This window comes from Grampus griseus (genome assembly GCF_964374135.1).
Source record: "Grampus griseus genome assembly, chromosome: X".
Classification (NCBI taxonomy): domain Eukaryota; kingdom Metazoa; phylum Chordata; class Mammalia; order Artiodactyla; family Delphinidae; genus Grampus; species Grampus griseus.
The window spans coordinates 102,512,664-102,529,326 of record NC_138999.1 but is presented as its reverse complement, the minus strand read 5'-3'; the positions used below and the strand labels follow the sequence as shown (position 1 = coordinate 102,529,326).

At 38.9% G+C, this 16,663-nt stretch overlaps 1 protein-coding gene across 2 annotated transcripts; it reads left to right on the top strand.

Annotated features, from left to right (window-relative positions):
- Positions 1–305: 305 nt before the first annotated feature.
- Positions 306–16,035, top strand: UPF3B (UPF3B regulator of nonsense mediated mRNA decay). Of its 2 annotated transcripts, XM_082681569.1 has the most exons (11): positions 306–534; positions 1,193–1,299; positions 1,474–1,580; positions 5,836–5,934; positions 7,235–7,345; positions 8,379–8,422; positions 8,890–9,072; positions 9,475–9,513; positions 11,366–11,526; positions 11,862–12,156; positions 15,044–16,035. In XM_082681569.1, the coding sequence occupies exons 1-11, from the start codon at positions 358–360 to the stop codon at positions 15,191–15,193; spliced, it is 1,473 nt and encodes a 490-aa protein (XP_082537695.1). In that variant the 5' UTR covers positions 306–357; the 3' UTR covers positions 15,194–16,035. The 2 variants fall into 2 exon arrangements, with proteins under 2 accessions (XP_082537695.1, XP_082537696.1); XM_082681570.1 differs by lacking the exon at positions 9,475–9,513.
- Positions 16,036–16,663: the final 628 nt, after the last annotated feature.

Sequence of the window (16,663 nt, the reverse complement as noted above, 5' to 3'; positions counted from 1 at the left end):
CGTGTCCCCTGTATTGGCAGGTGGATTCTTAACCACTGCGTCACCAGGGAAGCCCGAGTAAGTGCTTTGCATGCCGGGATTTGTAGTCCGTGAAATACTCGTCCCAGCCAAGATGGCGGAGCTGCTAATGACGTGCCCCGAGGGAGTCTGGGTCGCAAGGGGATTGGGCGGTGCGGGGATTCCGCGGGCGGGAAGCTAAGACCAGGCGTCCTGAAGTCTCGCGAGATCCTGGCGGGGCCCTAAAGAAAGCAGGATTCCGCTTAGAAGGCGGGGCGTCCGTTGGGGGCGGAGTTCTGTTCGGAGTGAGCCGGGAGTCGTTAGGTGCTGGCGTAGTGGCGTTTAGGCCGGGCCACCGCGATGAGGAGCGAAACCGTGGCCATGAAGGAGGAGAAGGAACATAGGCCTAAGGAGAAGCGAGTAACCCTCTTGACTCCCCCGGGGGCCACAGGCAGCGTCTGTGGGCCTTCGGGGGACAGCATCAAAGCGGAAGATAAGCAGGATCGGAACAAGGAGAAGAAAGAGGCGTTGAGCAAGGTGACTGGCCGGCTGTCGGCCCAGGAGAGGGCGGGACCGTTCCGCCACCCGTGGAGGATGGTTGGGAAGGGGCAATAGTGAAGAGGCCATCAAGGGTGGGAGTAGTTTGTGATAGGAAAATTAATAGAGGCTAGTTGAGGGAGTGGGTGGGTGGGGGATATTATGGTCTGGGGGCCAGATCGGGTGCATCCTTATTTGGGGAGCAATGAGGGAATTTGTGGTATTCCTTAGAATTTTGAATTCTTTATGCTGATTGAGTAAGGATTATATTTTAGGATGTGTTGGATGTGGTAGGGAAATATTAATAAATCAAGAATTCATGGCACCCACAAAAGACCAGGGTTGGTTTACTAATTTCTTACCACTGCTGAAAATGGGTGATAGAAAATGAGGCGAAGACCTAGTAAACTGTGGGGCTTCAGGTTAACAGAACCTGAGATTTTCCTTGCTCCAGGCAGTTCTCGTTTTTGAGAGTTGGTGGTTTTTTTTAACTACGTTACTATTATGTTTGACTAATCATTCTGAGCTTTCTGAACATTCTCTTGGGTTTTTATAAGTGATCTCATCTTTTAAAGGCCAACTTTCTTCAGGGACAGTGATTCAGGTTTGACAGAAAATTGCTTTGTACTAATTTTATTTTCCTTATTCATTTCTTAAGGTGGTAATACGGAGATTACCGCCCACCTTGACCAAGGAGCAGCTTCAGGAACATCTTCAGCCTATGCCTGAGCATGATTATTTTGAGTTTTTTTCTAATGATACTAGGTAAAATAAATAAATAAAAGAGGGAGGGGGTAAATGAAAAAGGTTTCTTCCATTCTTTTTAATCCTACTAATGTTTTCCATTTGATTTTTGAGCCTATCTTTTTAACATATGCATACTTGTAGTTCAGTCAGACACCTGCAAGCACATTGACATAATTGCTTTCCTCCCTGCAGCCTGTATCCTCATATGTATGCCAGAGCATACATCAACTTTAAAAACCAGGAGGACATTATTTTGTTCAGGGATCGTTTCGATGGTTATGTGTTCCTCGACAATAAAGGTAAGTCCTTTTAACTGAGGGGGGTGGTTTCTTTGTCATTTGTATGTTTAAGACAATGTGTGTATCACAGTGTTTTCTCGATGCCTTCATGGCGTTTCTAAAATCCTGGGTGATAAGATGAGCAACATTTAAAGAGTTTTACACATTTGATAAGCTTATGACAGCCTTATAAATAGATAATATGACTTTTTACAGTCCTCAGGTATTTGTATTAACCTATTATTTCTGTAGTTTGATCAACTGAATGAAATTGCCACAGTTTTCTCCTCCTGTGACTATTCTTTTGCCCGGTATTAGATGATCTGTTGTTTTGAGTATTTACTAGTTTCAACAGTGATACTGATAAATGACTCTTTAAACTTGTATGACAAATTTTAAATATTTACTTCTCATCTTGCTTCAAGGACTAACACTTATTTAAGTCAGATTCTTTATGTCAATAGTTGCCAGCTGGAGTACTGTTTAACATTCTAAGTTGTATATAATTAAAACATTGAACTTGATGATTTCCCACTTTGTATCCAGGAGTTTATAGGGAAGAAAAACTTCTGCCTTAACTCTCATTTTATTATCTGCTGCTTGCAACATTTAGTCAGAGAATGTCCACACTTCCATTTGCCACTTTTCTTTTGACTTTGCAATCATAGGTGAATGATGTGTCTTTTTGTTAGGTTATGTTTTTTCAGTATTAGTTCAAAGTTGGTAAAAAGGAAATCTTTGTCAGGAAATATGCCAGTAAAAGTTGAAGGATTGCTACTGTGTTTGTCCAGCTTTTATTAATCCCCTCAAACCGGCTACTTCTCCACTCCAAGTTTATTCCAGTAGATAGCAGTGATTTCCTGGAAATCTGAGTTGTGTTTAACTTTTTTCCTCTCTTTTTTATCCCTTACATTTAAACAAGTGATGGATTTTGTCAATTTACTGCTTTTTAATATCTTGTTCATCTAGACTTAGTAATACTTTCACACTTTATATCCTCATCACCAAATGCTTAGACAACCAGTCTCTAACCTTATAGGATTTTCCTTTTTTTTCCACTTTCTGTATAATTTAATAGTCTTATATTGCCATGAAATTAATCTTTTTGAAAATAGTGACTTAAGATAACAGTTGTGAACAAAAGTCCAAATTCCTTAGTCTGGTAGTCAGCATCTTCCATAGTTTGGCCTCACTTCTGTTTTTTTCAGCCTGTCTTCCACAATTTCCTTTTGTTTCAGTCTGGTTTATCTGTTCCTTCTCAAATGTATCAGTTATTAAGGTAATATGATTCTGCATTCACTAGGATTTCTAAAACCTTGTTTCCTGTGTGACTGCTTTGTGATGCCTAATGGTCAATTCTAGTAATTTATCCTGGCTTATGTTTACATGCCAAAGATCTAAGGATGGAATTTTTTTTTTTGCGGTACGCGGGCCTCTCACTGCTATGGCCTCTCCCGTTGCGGAGCACAGGCTCTGGACGCGCAGGCCCAGCGGCCATGGCTCACGGGCCCAGCCGCTCCCTGGCATGTGGGATCCTCCCAGACCGGGGCACGAACCCGCGTCCCCTGCATTGGCAGGCGGACTCCCAACCACTGCGCCACCAGGGAAGCCCAGGATGGAATTTTATACCTTGTATGACATTATTCTATAGCAGGGATCTGGTGTATTTTTCCAGTAGTCACTTGGGTTTTTTTTTTTTAATTGAGATATAACTCACATACCATAAAATTCAATGGTTTTTAGTATATTCACAAGTTTTGTAACCATTACCACTATGTAATTCCAGAATGTATACATCACTTCAAAAAGAATCCTGTATTCATTAGCAGTCATCTCCCATTCTCCTCTCCCGCTAGACCCTGGCAACCACTGATCTAACTATGGATTTCCTTATTCTGGACATTTCATATGAACTGAATCATACAATATGTGACCTTTTGTGACTGCCTCTTTTACTTAGTATGTTTTCAAGGTTCATCCATGTCATAGTATGTATCATTACCTCGTTACTTTTTTTGGTTTTTTGCATTATTAAAAATTGTGGTAAAATGCACAAATAAAATTTACCATCTTAACCATTTTTAAATGTGCAGTTCAGTAGTGTTGAGTACATTCACGTTGTTCTGCAACCAATCTCTAGAACTTCTTCTTGTAAGGTTGAAACTCTACCTGTTAAACAACTCCCCATTTCTCCCTCTCCCAGCCTCTTGCAACTACATTCTACCTCCATGAACCACCCTTCTGTCTATGAAGTTGACCATTCTAGGTACCTCATATAAGTGGAATCATAGTATTTGACTTCTAGTGACTAGCTTATTTCACTTAGCATAATGTCCTCAAGGTTAATCCATGTTGTAGCATGTGTCAGAATCTCCTTTTCCATTGTATGTATATACTTCATTTTCTTTATCCATTCATCTGTTGAGGGACATTTGGCTATTGTGAATAATGCTGCTATGAATGTACAAGCATCTGTTCAAGTCTCTGCTTTCACTTCTTTTGAATACATACCCAAAAGTGGAATTGCGGGGTCATATGGTAATTCTATTTTTAATTTTTTTGAGGAACCACCATACCGTTTTCCATAGTGGCTGCACCATTTTATATTCCCACCAGCAATGCATGAAGGTTCTAATTTCTCCATGTCCTTGCCAACATTTGCTATTTTCTGGGGGTTTTTTCCCCTTTAATTGTAATCATTCTGACAGGTATAAGATGGTATTTCATTGTGGTTTTGATTGGCATTTCCCTAATGATTAGTGAGGTAATAGTTTAATCTTTTCATATGCTTGAGCACATAGCATCTTTTCATTTGCTTATTGGCCATTTGTATACCATCTCTGGAGAAATGTCTATTCGAGTCCTTTGAACATTTTTTAATCAGATTATTTGGGGGTTTTTTTGTTGAGTTGTAGGAGTTCTTTACGTATTCTGTATATTGACCCCTTATCAGATATATGATTTGCAAATATTTTCTCCAATTCTATAGGCTTCCTTTTCTCTCTGTTGATTATGTCCCTAGATGCACAGAAGTTCTTAATTTTTTTTAAATTTATTTATTTTATTTATTTTTATTTTTGGCTGCGTTGAGTCTTTGTTGCTGGGCACAGGCTTTCTCTAGTTGTGGCAAGTGGAGCTGCTCTTCATTGTGGTGCGCGGGCTTCTCATTGTGGTGGCTTCTCTTGTTGCGGAGCATGGGCTCTAGGCGCACGGGCTTCAGTAGTTGTGGCTCGCGGGCTCTAGAGCACAGGCTCAGGAGTTGTGGCACACAGGCTTAGTTGCTCCGCGGCATGTGGGATATTCCCGGACCAGGGCTCGAACCCGTGTCCCCTGCATTGGCAGGCGGATTCCCAACCACTGTGCCACCAGGGAAGCCCCATAAGTTCCTAATTTTGATGTAGCACAGTTTATCTATTTTTCACTTTTGTTGCCTATGCTTTGGTGTCTCCTGGTGTATTTTTTAATAACAGCTTTACTGAGATATAATGCATATGCCATAAAATTCACCCTTTTAAAGTGTACTGTTCAGTGTTTTTTAGTATATTCACAGAGTTGTGCATCTGTCGCCACAATCTAATTTTAGAACACATTTCTCTAAAGAGAAACCTCGTACCCATTAGCTGTTACTCCTTATCTCTAGACAAGCACTAACCTACTTTCTATCTCTGTAGCTTTACCTGTTCTAGAGATTTCTGATGTATATTTTTGCACTTATAAAAAATCAATTTTATTAAGGTATAATTTACATATTAAAATGCATCCATTTTATGTGTGCATTTGGTGACTTTTGACATATTTATACCCCTGTATAATCAGTATTGTGATCTGGTTTTTTTGTTTGTTCGTTTGTTTGTTTTGGCCATGCTGCATGGCTTGCAGGATCTTAGTTCCCCCACTAGGGATTGAACCTAGGCCCCTGCAATGAAAGTGCCGAGTACTAACCACTGGACTGCCAGGGAATTCCCTCTGATGTATTTTTTAAATGAAAATTAGTTTGTAGATTTTTTCCCCCACATATCACAATATCACACTTAGAAGTTGAATTTAAGTGAGTATTTTAATTCCCTCCCATATCTTTTCACTAAGTTATCAGTATGAACTGGGAGCTCCTTTGGCAACATGTTGATTTTAGTTGTGCCAATGTGATTTATGCCTGTTGGGAGACCTATTCAGACCACTGTCATCAAAGGAAGCCTAGAGAGTGGTGGGTTGAGTCTCTTGTATCCACTTTTGACCTTTTCTTTCTTACAACAAGTATGCTATTTTTTCTAAACAGGTCAGGAATATCCTGCCATAGTAGAATTTGCACCTTTTCAAAAAGCTGCAAAAAAGAAGACTAAGAAAAGAGATACTAAAGTTGGGACTATCGATGATGGTACAGTATAGCTCTAGTTATGTAATGCTAATGCCATGTTTTTTTTAATTTAATTTTTATTTTATATTGGAATATAGTTGATTTACAATGTTGTGTTAGTTTCAGGTGTACAGCAAAGTGATTCTGTTATACATATACATATATTTATTCTTTTTCAGGTTCTTTTCCCATATGGGTTATTACAGAATATTGAGTAGAGTTCCCTGTGTTGTATATATAGTAGGGCCATGGGTTTTTTAAAAATATTACCTTTGTGGGAATTAAGTGGACTCCAATCTTTTAAATTAAGAAAACATAGGAAATAAAGTTCATGAGAGATGTAATTCACTGATGAAAGCTTTGCTTGTTAGAATGGAGGTGGGTTTCCTCTAGTTTTCACTCTCTTTGGCTAATGGCTTTTCATCCCTTCACCATTAAGCAATATATTTTGACTGTTGAGTAGTAAATCACCTTAGGTATATTAGAAGACAATGGGAAAAAATCAGATGTTTCAAATTACAACTCCTTGAGGCCTCTTACCATTTTTATGATTATTTATTTGACTTTTGGTTTCCATTTTTATAAAGAGGAAGCGTTATCATTGAGAGCTGTGATGGAAAATTTTCTATACTTGAGTAACTTAATATAAAGTATCTGTAGTGGCCAGTCCTGTTTTCTAGGCTTTGAATATGCAGTTGACTGCACACATAGTAATTCCATTGAACTGAAATACTAGAACTAAAAAACTGAAATAATTGCCATTTACGGTAAACTGGATCCAGATTTTGAGATCTCTGTAATGTGGTTGTGTTGGCTAAGGACTTAGCTGCAATATTTTATATCAGATGGGCATTTTAGAATCAACTAGTTTGGTTTCCATTATTTATTACTATAATGGGTATTTTATAAGGAAAACACAGAAAAGACTCAACACACAGCTGCTTATCGATTATATCATAGATTCAGACCGTGAAGACTAGATCAAGTGACATGCTCCACAGTGCATGCTCCAGATACAACATAATGACTCAGATGTGTTACCCTTTCTGATGTCGGAGGCATCTAGGAAAGAATTCCAGAAGTTACTATCACCTCTAGTGCCACATCTAGGACATCTGCCCTCATTTATCTGTTTAGAACACCTGATTTTCATATGCTGAGTTTAATTAAAGTGAGGTGTACTGATGCAGAAACTGTTTACATGCTATAAATGATAGTCTCTGAAGGTCCCATAACTATGGCTTGCAGTTCTCCCATAGATAATATTTCCTATTTTGTTTAAAGTCTGCTATGTTTTCTATTTACTTAAACAATTATTTAGATCCAGAATATAGAAAATTTTTGGAAAGTTATGCTGCAGATAATGAGAAAATGACATCTACTCCAGAGACACTGCTAGAGGAAATAGAAGCAAAAAATAGAGAATTAATAGGTAAGTGGGCAAAAGGAATTAAGGGCAACAGCTTTTTCATCAGAAGACCTGTCAGACTCCCACTTCTGTCACTTGCTAGCTGTTTGACCATGGGAAAGGCACTAACTTCTTTAAGACTCTGTTTGTTCTACTATAAAGTGCAGATAATACCTGCCTCACAGGATTATGAGAATGCATTGATAAGATGGGAAAAATTCTGACTTATTTAGTGCCACACAAATGTAACAGAAGTATAAAAAGTTTGAAGACTCATATAGGACCTTAAGATGTTGGTAAGCCTTTGAAGATCAATTGGTGTTTTCTAGTAATAAGCTCATATTCCTAAAAAAAATTTTGACCTGAAAATGTCAAAAAATGAAGTTAGTTACTGCAAAATTGAAAACCACTTGAGAAATTCTAGCTTGGATATTGGTTTTAGTAGTAAGTTGTCACTACTATATCAGCTCTAAACATAAGCACAGCCTCTGACCCAGGATTTCCACTCCTAGGAATTTATGCTAGGAAGGAAGTATGCTTTGCAAAAAGCTAGCTACAAGGTTAGATAGCATTGTTCAGAACATTGAAGAATGAGTTAAATATTCTTCTAAAACTTGGTTTTTATTAATGGATGCATAATATAAGCCCATCTCCGATACTTTCCATAGAATAAATTCCCAGAAGTGGAATTATGGGGTCAAAAGTATTAGATATTTTTAGCCCCTTACCCCAGTTTCTTCCTGGTTGAGCAAATTTATACTCCCATCTGTAAAACAAGAGAATGTCCTTTGCACTTTATTCTCACTGACCGGAAATTGCTCTTTTTAATAATTGTTTTATTGTTTTAATTTGAATTTCTTAACTTTTAAAAAATTATTTTAAACCTTCAGAATCGAAATAGAATACTGTAAAACTTCTTTCCAATAATATAGTTGTGAACTTACTGTTTAAGGGGTGTAGTTTTCCCACCTTGGGTGGTTGGCAGGGAATGTCAGAAAACAGAATCCTTTCTAGGGGTTGATTAAGTATTATTAATAATCTGTTTACATTTATGTAGCTAAAAAGACAACCCCACTTTTGAGCTTCCTGAAAAACAAGCAGGTAAACCTTTTGTTTTTATAATTCTCTCAATACTTCTATTTCATTGGTTTGCATTCTGTGAATATAAGAGCATTGGGATCCTATAGGAGAGATAGCTGCTTCTTCTACCATTATTCTTTAAAGAGTTGGCTCATTGGCCTCACTCTCTGGCCTTCTTCTTCACTCTGGTTGTTGGACCAAAGATTCACTCTGCAAAACCAGGGAGTCCTTAGCTTGCTCCAGAGACACTCTCTTGATTTCCTGAAAGCCTCTGGATAATGTAGTAAGGCAGCATTGGGAGACTCTGATATTAGCAGGCCCTGGTCTTTATTCTCTCTCATATTTTGAATGGGGTGGTGAGGGGGTTAAGGAGATAGAAAATGGGAAGGAAAGATGATATAGTTAAGTGGGTGCCCACCGTACCTTCAAGACTAAGTTTTTGGTGGCAGTTATCTTGTTTGAAGGTTTGTGTTGATGTTTCTTTCTAGAGGATGAGAGAAGAAAAGAGAGAAGAAAGAAGGAGGCGAGAAATAGAAAGAAAAAGACAAAGAGAAGAAGAGAGGAGGAAGTGGAAAGAAGAAGAGAAACGAAAAAGGAAAGATATAGAAAAGCTAAAGAAGATAGACAGAGTTCCAGAAAGGGACAAATTAAAGGATGAACCAAAGATTAAGGTATGAAAATAACTTAAACTGACTGCATGTTGCTGAAATTTGCATGTACTGTATCTACTTCTTCAAATATGCATGCATCTTGTGTTGGTGTAAACAGTTTTTTTGGTTTTGTTTTTGTCTTTTTTGGGGGGGAGTGAATCAACAGAAGCCTTTCCTATAATAGTAATAGTATTATTCTTTTAATTTAAGATAATTTTAAAGATTAAGTAGTTTACATGATATTCAGTGCAGATCTGTGTTATTTTTAATCATTGAAAATGTTCAATTTTGGATTATTATTTTCTCAATTCTTCATAAATAAGGGCTTAGGGCTGGCTGGCATGAATTACGGGTTTTATTCAGCTTTTCCTTCATTTTTGATACATGAAGTTGCCTCATCTGTTTGTTTTCCACTGTCCTCAGGTACACAGGTTTCTGTTACAAGCTGTGAATCAGAAAAATGTAAGGACCAAGTACATGATACAGAGCACCTAGTATCATGTCACACACACAGGTCTTAGTTAATAAGTCCTTTTGGTGGTGGTGGTAGTGTTACCTGTAGAAAACCCCTTCAGACTGACCTAAGTCTTCTTAAAAGCTGAGCCATTTTAAATTCCTACCTTAGAAGGAAGCTCAGATGACTTGCTGATGCTCTGCTGTGTACCCAGGAGCTTCAACAATATACAGCTAGAGGACAACCATGCCTAAAGAGCTCTTTCCCTTCTCTTCTTTTTATATGCCTCTCATAACTGGCTGCCTTGTGGGAGTACTAGGGATATACCCCCTGCATTATGTCCTTTCCCCTCTCACAGGATTCCCCACGTTACCTTCTTGCATCTACCTGGGAATCTGTGAGCAGCAGATTCTGATTAATATATTGCATGTAGGAAGAGGAAAACCTATAGAAAGATCCCAGCCTTGCTACTTCCCTTCTGAGGGCATGGCTTGGCAGCCCTTACTTCAGCGAACTTCCTGGGGAAGTACTTGTACATAGTACTTCAGAGAAAGTCAGAGAAAATCTCACCGAGGTGATGGCAGGGTCTCCTTTTACCTCCTCAAAATTCAGCCGTTCACGTGGCTAGGGTTCCCCTAGGCTCTCCAGGACTCATTATTGGTGATAAGGGGCTTGGCGGCAGGGTGGGGAGGTTCCCATCTTAATTCCTTCTAGCGATTTCTCTGTCCGCCATGCCACAAGTGACTTGACTTGCTATTTCTGTCAGCAAGGCAGAAGGTAGAGCCAGCCATGCTAGAGATATCCGTTAATGTTCTTATTAGAGTAATGAACATCTTGGCTTCTAACAAAGATGTTCATTAGAGAAATAAGAACACTTCCAGTGAAACCTGCACATGGTATCCTCACTTTACACTGGTGCCTTCTTAGTGTCCAGTTTGGACTCACCATTTGCAGTGGCTGTCTGTGTGCTGAAACACTTCATGCTTAAGTCTTGTGGTGCTTTGCCTCTTGCTTGGTGGCTTGTATGATGCCTTCACCCTGAGATGAAACTTTCTATGATGCCTTCACTCTGAGACTTGAAATTCTTCTATTTTGACTAAAAATCTCTCTGAATATCCAACACTTGGGGGTATTCTAGAGAGATTTATAGCAGTGGCATGAGAAAGAAATTTTTGTTAGCAATTTGGACTTTATAAACCACTTTTAGTTTAGAATTGCATTCTGTCATATATATGACATTGAGCAGAATTCCTATTCAGTACAGATGGAACTTCACAGTTCCATTGTATGAGGTATTTGGATTTTTAAATCAAATGCCAAATAATTTTTGCTTTTCATCTCTAATGATAATATGATTGTACCATCATAAGTATGTAGCTACTCTCAGACTCAAGGCAAAATTATTCCTGCAATGGATCTCTCCTTTGGTGACCAGGGTATTTGTCATTATAATTACTACGTAAAAATAGTCCAGCAGTAATGATCTGCTTAGCATTTTAAATTCATACCATATTTTCCTATCAAGTTATGCCAACATGCTGGGCTACAGAAGGCATACTTGAAAGTGTACGTTGGTCTACTTAAAGGTTGACCCATTTAAGCCAAAGGAGTCTTGATCCTATTGCCACAAAGTGATTAAACCACTTCATTTGAGTGGATAACACTTTCACATTAATAGCGTCCTTTTAGCAAATTACTGCTCTCATGCACTAGTTGTTCACCTGAAAGTTTATGAGTACCTGCAGAGACGGGGGCCTTCTATAGCCTAAATTGAAAATATTTAGTATATTATTTTCTTTGGTAGAATCAGAAGACAATGTCCCACCCTTCAAAATAAACTTAAATTTGTTCTCTTTAAAGCTGCTCAAGAAGCCAGAAAAAGGCGATGAAAAAGAAGTGGACAAAAGAGAAAAGGTCAAGAAATTGGACAAAGAGAATCTGAGTGATGAAAGAGCCAGTGGGCAGAGTTGTCCATTGCCCAAACGTTCTGATGGTGAATTTAAAGATGAAAAGCCTAAGAGGTCGGTAGTTGAGGGCTCTTTGGTACATTTGTTTTTGGTATGTTTCTAGGTGCTAGTTTTACTGCTACTTTCTGGACTTGTACCTGAATCAAGATACTTGGTTTTACGAGGTGTAGGGGGATGAGGAGGACAGGTTTCAAATATCTTAGTATCTTAATCTGGGTGAATGACTTTGGGGGTTTTTTTTTATTGTTTTTCAAAATACTAGTAGTTTTTTTTTAATGCTGCTCCAAAAGTTCAACCTCATTGTAGTGGCCAAGTCAGGATCAGAATGTTCCTGCATTTGTGATTAGAAGAACTTTGAGGGTGCATACTCAGATTTGTTTCTCACGCAGACCTGAAGATGAGAGTGGCAGAGAATACAGGGAGAGGGAGCGGGATTATGAACGAGACCAAGAGCGCGCCCTGCGGGAAAGAGAGAGGCTGAAGCGGCAGGAGGAAGAGCGCCGCAGGCAGAAGGAGCGCTACGAGAAAGAGAAGGCTTTTAAAAGAAAGGAAGAAGAAATGAAAAAAGAGAAAGAAGCCCTTCGGGATAAAGGAAAGAAGCCTGAAAGTACAGAACCAGTAGGCAGCTCAGAAAAAACTGAAAAGAAAGAAGAAGTGGTTAAGAGAGATCGCATAAGAAACAAGGTGCTGCTTTTCGTTAAACTTATTTTCATGAGGATTTCTTTTTCTTTTCCTGCAAGTATAAAGGAAAGGGCTAGCTCGTTGTTCATTATAGAATTTTAGGGGAACTTTAACTATCTGCACCTTTTTTTCAGTCTTGGTAGGGTCCTTTTATTAACTTATTGTTAATAAGTTTGTGTATGTATTTCAAACACACACAAAAGTAGAGAGAACAGAGGAATAATGTGATGTACCCATCACCCAGCTTCAGCAATTATCACCTCATGGCCAATCTTCTTTCTACTCTAGCCTATCTTACTCCTACTGGATTATTTTCAAGCAAATCCTAGACAGATAATCTCTTCTTTAAATACGTCAATATTAAGAGTAAAGACTTTTTTTTTGGCCACGCCCCGAGGTGGCATGCAGGATCTTAGTTCCCCAGCCAGAGATCGAACCCATACCCCCTGCAGTGGAAATGCAGAGTTTTAACCACTGGACTGCCAGGGAAGTCCCAAAGGCTTTTTTTCTTTTTCTTTTTTTTTTTTGTTTTTTTTTTCTGGTACACGGGCCTCTCACTGTTGTGGCCTCTCCTGTTGCGGAGTGCAGGCTCCGGACGTGCAGGCCCAGCGGCCATGGCTCACGGGCCCAGCCACTCCGCGGCATGTGGGATCTTCCCGAACTGGGGCACGAACCCGTGTCCCCTGCATCGGCAGGCGGACTCTCAACCACTGCACCACCAGGGAAGCCCAAGACTCTTTTTCTTAATAAAATAACCCTAATATCATTTTCACACCAGAAAAAAAAAAAAACTGACAATAACTCCTTAGCATCCTACCTACTCAGTGTTCAGATTTTCCCAATTGTCTCATTAACATCTTTTTTATAGGCTCTAAACAAGGTCCACAAACTGTATTTGCTTGAAATGTTCCCTTAAGTGTCTCTTAATCTAGACAATTCCTCCTCCTCTTGCTTTCCTAGCATTTATTTGTTGCAGAATCCAGTTTGCCCTGTAGAGCTTCTAACAGTCCAGATTGGCTAATTACATCCCTGTGGTATCATTTAACATGTTCCTCTACCTTCTGTGTTTCCTTGAAAACCAGTAGTCATATCTAGAGCAGTGTCAGCAAATTTTTTCTGTCAAGGGCCAGATGGTAAATATTTCAGGCTTTGTGGGCCATGTGGTCTCTGTCACAACCGGTAAGCTTTGTAGGAAAGTAGGCATAGACAACATGTAAAAGAATAAGCCTGGCTGTGTGCCAATCAAACTTTATTCACAAAAACAGGTGGCCCCTCATCTAGAGGCCTGAATATATTCAGACTCAATTGTTGGCAAGAATACTTGATAGGTGGTGGTGTGCAGTTCCTACTGCATCATATCAGGAAGCATACAATGTCTGGGTATCCTTTTATTGTGACGTTAAGATTGACCAATAGTAATCGTATTATGGTTATGTGATAGGATGTCCTTGCTCTTAAGATACACAGGCTGAAATATTTAGCAATGAAGGGTCATTATGTCTGCACTTACTCTCAAATGGTTCTGCAAAAATATAATGTGTCTATATACGTGTATGCCTGCACACACTAGAGTCGGAAAAGGCATATGTGACAAAATGTTAACCATCGTGAATCTAGGAGAAAGGTATGAGGTATTTGTTGTACAAGTTTGGCAACATTTCTATAGATTAAAAATTTTTTAAGATAAAAAGTTGGAAAAACAACTGATTAGTTCAGGTATTATAAACCTGATCCATATATTATAAAAATTTTTATCAGCTTTTCTCCTGATAATTTTGTTTAGATGCGTTATTTCATAAGGTGGAGGAAAGGCAAGAAAAGCATTTGATCCTTTCCCTTTATTTACAGTATTCAGAGTAATGAGTTGGTGTCCCAGCAACTTGTAGGGGCTATCCATGAGTTTTGTTCCGTTTAGTCTTTAAGAACTTGTGGATTTAGAAATATTTGGTGTACTCCAACTTGTTACTATCAGTTATTGTCCTTGTTGATGGATGTTTAAATTGTCCCATCTTTGCACAGTAGGAGCCCCATCATCTGTTTCTTTAAATGCTACGCAGCAGTCTCATTTGTTTTAACGTTTCATCTTGTTAAAATAGTGAAATATTTTGCTGGAATTATTCACTTGGGAATAATGCTTTAAGCCTAACTTTCATATGTCAGAGAGAAAGGGCAAGGAAGGCTCATGTCTTGTTTTATTGAATTTGAAAAAAGGCCTATACATGTAAGTTTTCCAGGGTCATACTGTCATAACCAAACACATTACTTGAACTGAGGGGTACCTGGTGACTTTATTGAGGATTATTTAGGAACCTGAGATCTAAAGTGCCACCTAGAGAGTCTCAAACTAGGCTATTACCTTGTTAAACCTGAATTAAGAGACAGTCATATTTGTGCTAAGTTACAAGGGTCTGAGCTCATAACTTCAGGGAGGTCTTCATTTAAGACTTTGCATTCTTTATTATTTTTGTTTTTACTCCTAAAATTTTCTCAGGTGGTGGTGCATTTTAAAGTGAATTTACTGATGGGGAAGAGAGCCAGTGGCCATGGTTTCTAAGGAAAAACTATTCAAGCTGATTCAGTTCATCTTGAGATGGTTGAGAAAATTAGGCAGTAGACTTATCAAAAATTTACTCTAGGCATATAAAATAATACGTATTTTTAACTGTTGCTTAAAAAGTGAAACGGTTGTTTTTCTTTGTAGATAGGGGAAAGGAAGCGGGCAGTTTGAAGCAAATTAACCATCGGCACTTACTGTCACGTACTGTGCCCTCACATTTTGGTCTTGTGTGGGTTCTTTTTGGTATATGTCAATATATAACTTATGACTCTGAAAATCCCCTGTAAATGCTTAGTAGCAATGTTGTAACATTAACATTTCATTTTACTTTAGGATCGCCCAGCAATGCAGCTTTACCAACCAGGAGCTCGAAGCCGAAATCGACTCTGTCCCCATGATGACAGCACCAAGTCTGGAGATTCAACCATAGAAAAAAAGCAGGAAAGTGGTATTAGCCATAGAAAAGAAGGAAGCGAGGAGTGATAGGTCCAAATGGCCTTAGGTGTCCTGACTGTCTAGGCAGCCAAAGAGCACGAATTAAGCAATCCAGAAGTGCCTTCAGGGCAAAGGAATAGAGAGAGAGAAAGGGGGTCGCTGTGCTGGTGGGGTACACTGCAGAGGAGTATGTTTTGCGTCAAAGCAGTAGCCCGATTGCAGGTTCAGATTGGAAGTACAATTTCATTTTTTATGCAGTTCATACAAATTAATTTTAAAGTGTCAGACAAAGCTGAGGGAGAGGACATACATTGCAGTTTGCAGGCAGGAGACGTCAAGAGAGGACTTAATTAGGTATGACACGAGAAGAAGATACGGGAACTGGCTCTAAAATCAAAAGGTTTTGTTAATCCTGGATTGAATTTTCTTAATTTCAGTGGAGCAGAGTCACTTTGAAGTCTTGTTCAGATCTAGTTATAGTCATTGTTGTTGATAACTGTTGACTTTGTGTAGTGTAGAAGCAACAAGCATGTAATTGTAATACAAGTACAGTGAAGGATATAACAGATTTTCGCTTCTGCAAAAATTTAAATAGTCATGTCTTGTCTATATCCTATGTCCTAAAGTTTTAGGATTAGTTTTAGTTTTTTGTTTGCTTACGTGAGCTTAGCATAAAAAAAACTTTTTTAACATCTCCTTTTGCCTTTAGCAATTTTTATATTACTAAAGCTTAACCCTTAGTTGGTGCTTGACAATCCAGTCTTTGTTTTATCTTAGGTCTGGAGCTGAGTGCCTACCGTCTCCAGGAAGGAAACTGCACCAATATTTGTTCCTGTTAAATAGCAACTTTTAATCTTAGTTTGTTTTGCGTCGATATCAATAAACATCAACATCACTCAAGTACGAAGCTAAGTGTTTATTAACTTTACAAAATAGCTGTTAGTTTTGAGAAATTAAGCTTTTGATACTTAATTAACCTTTTGGGAATTTTGAAAGTGGATGAATGATATTTGTTACTACCTTCACTAGCACTATGCCTATATTTTGCTCACCTAGAAGACCAAATCATTGTTCACCAGTCTTGTTCCATAAGAACCAAAATGTCTGGACATCCTTGAGCTGCTGCTTCATTTCCATCCTGCCATCTTCTCTAATGTGACATCAGTTTGCCTTTACTTTATAAGTCACTGCTTTATGTTTACTCAGCTTTTAGAAACCAGTAGCCCAAGAGGCAGGTAAAGAGGAAGAGCCATCGAAGGTGATTGAAAGAGAATGGTCCTCAACTGGGAGAGAGTACTGGCATAATGGAAGGGGTATTTTCAAGGAGGAGAATGGCTGGCAGTGTCCCATGCCACAGAGAGATTAAGAAAGATAAGAAATGTGCACTGTTCACTGGATTTGGCAGTATTGAGGCACGTGTGAACTGGTGAGGCAGAAACCATGTTACAGTGAGGGTGAGTGGCAGGTGGGAAATGGAGATGGGGGCAGTTGGATATACAGGTCTTGGAGCTCAGAGAA

Excerpts from the sequence above, each read along its gene's own strand:
- UPF3B (XM_082681569.1), top strand. The coding sequence starts at position 358 with ATGAGGAGCGAAACCGTGGCCATGAAGGAGGAGAAGGAACATAGGCCT. Across the intron at positions 535-1,192 it reads AGAAAGAGGCGTTGAGCAAG|GTGGTAATACGGAGATTACC; the intron begins GTGACTGGCCGG and ends TCATTTCTTAAG. Across the intron at positions 12,157-15,043 it reads GAGATCGCATAAGAAACAAG|GATCGCCCAGCAATGCAGCT; the intron begins GTGCTGCTTTTC and ends ATTTTACTTTAG.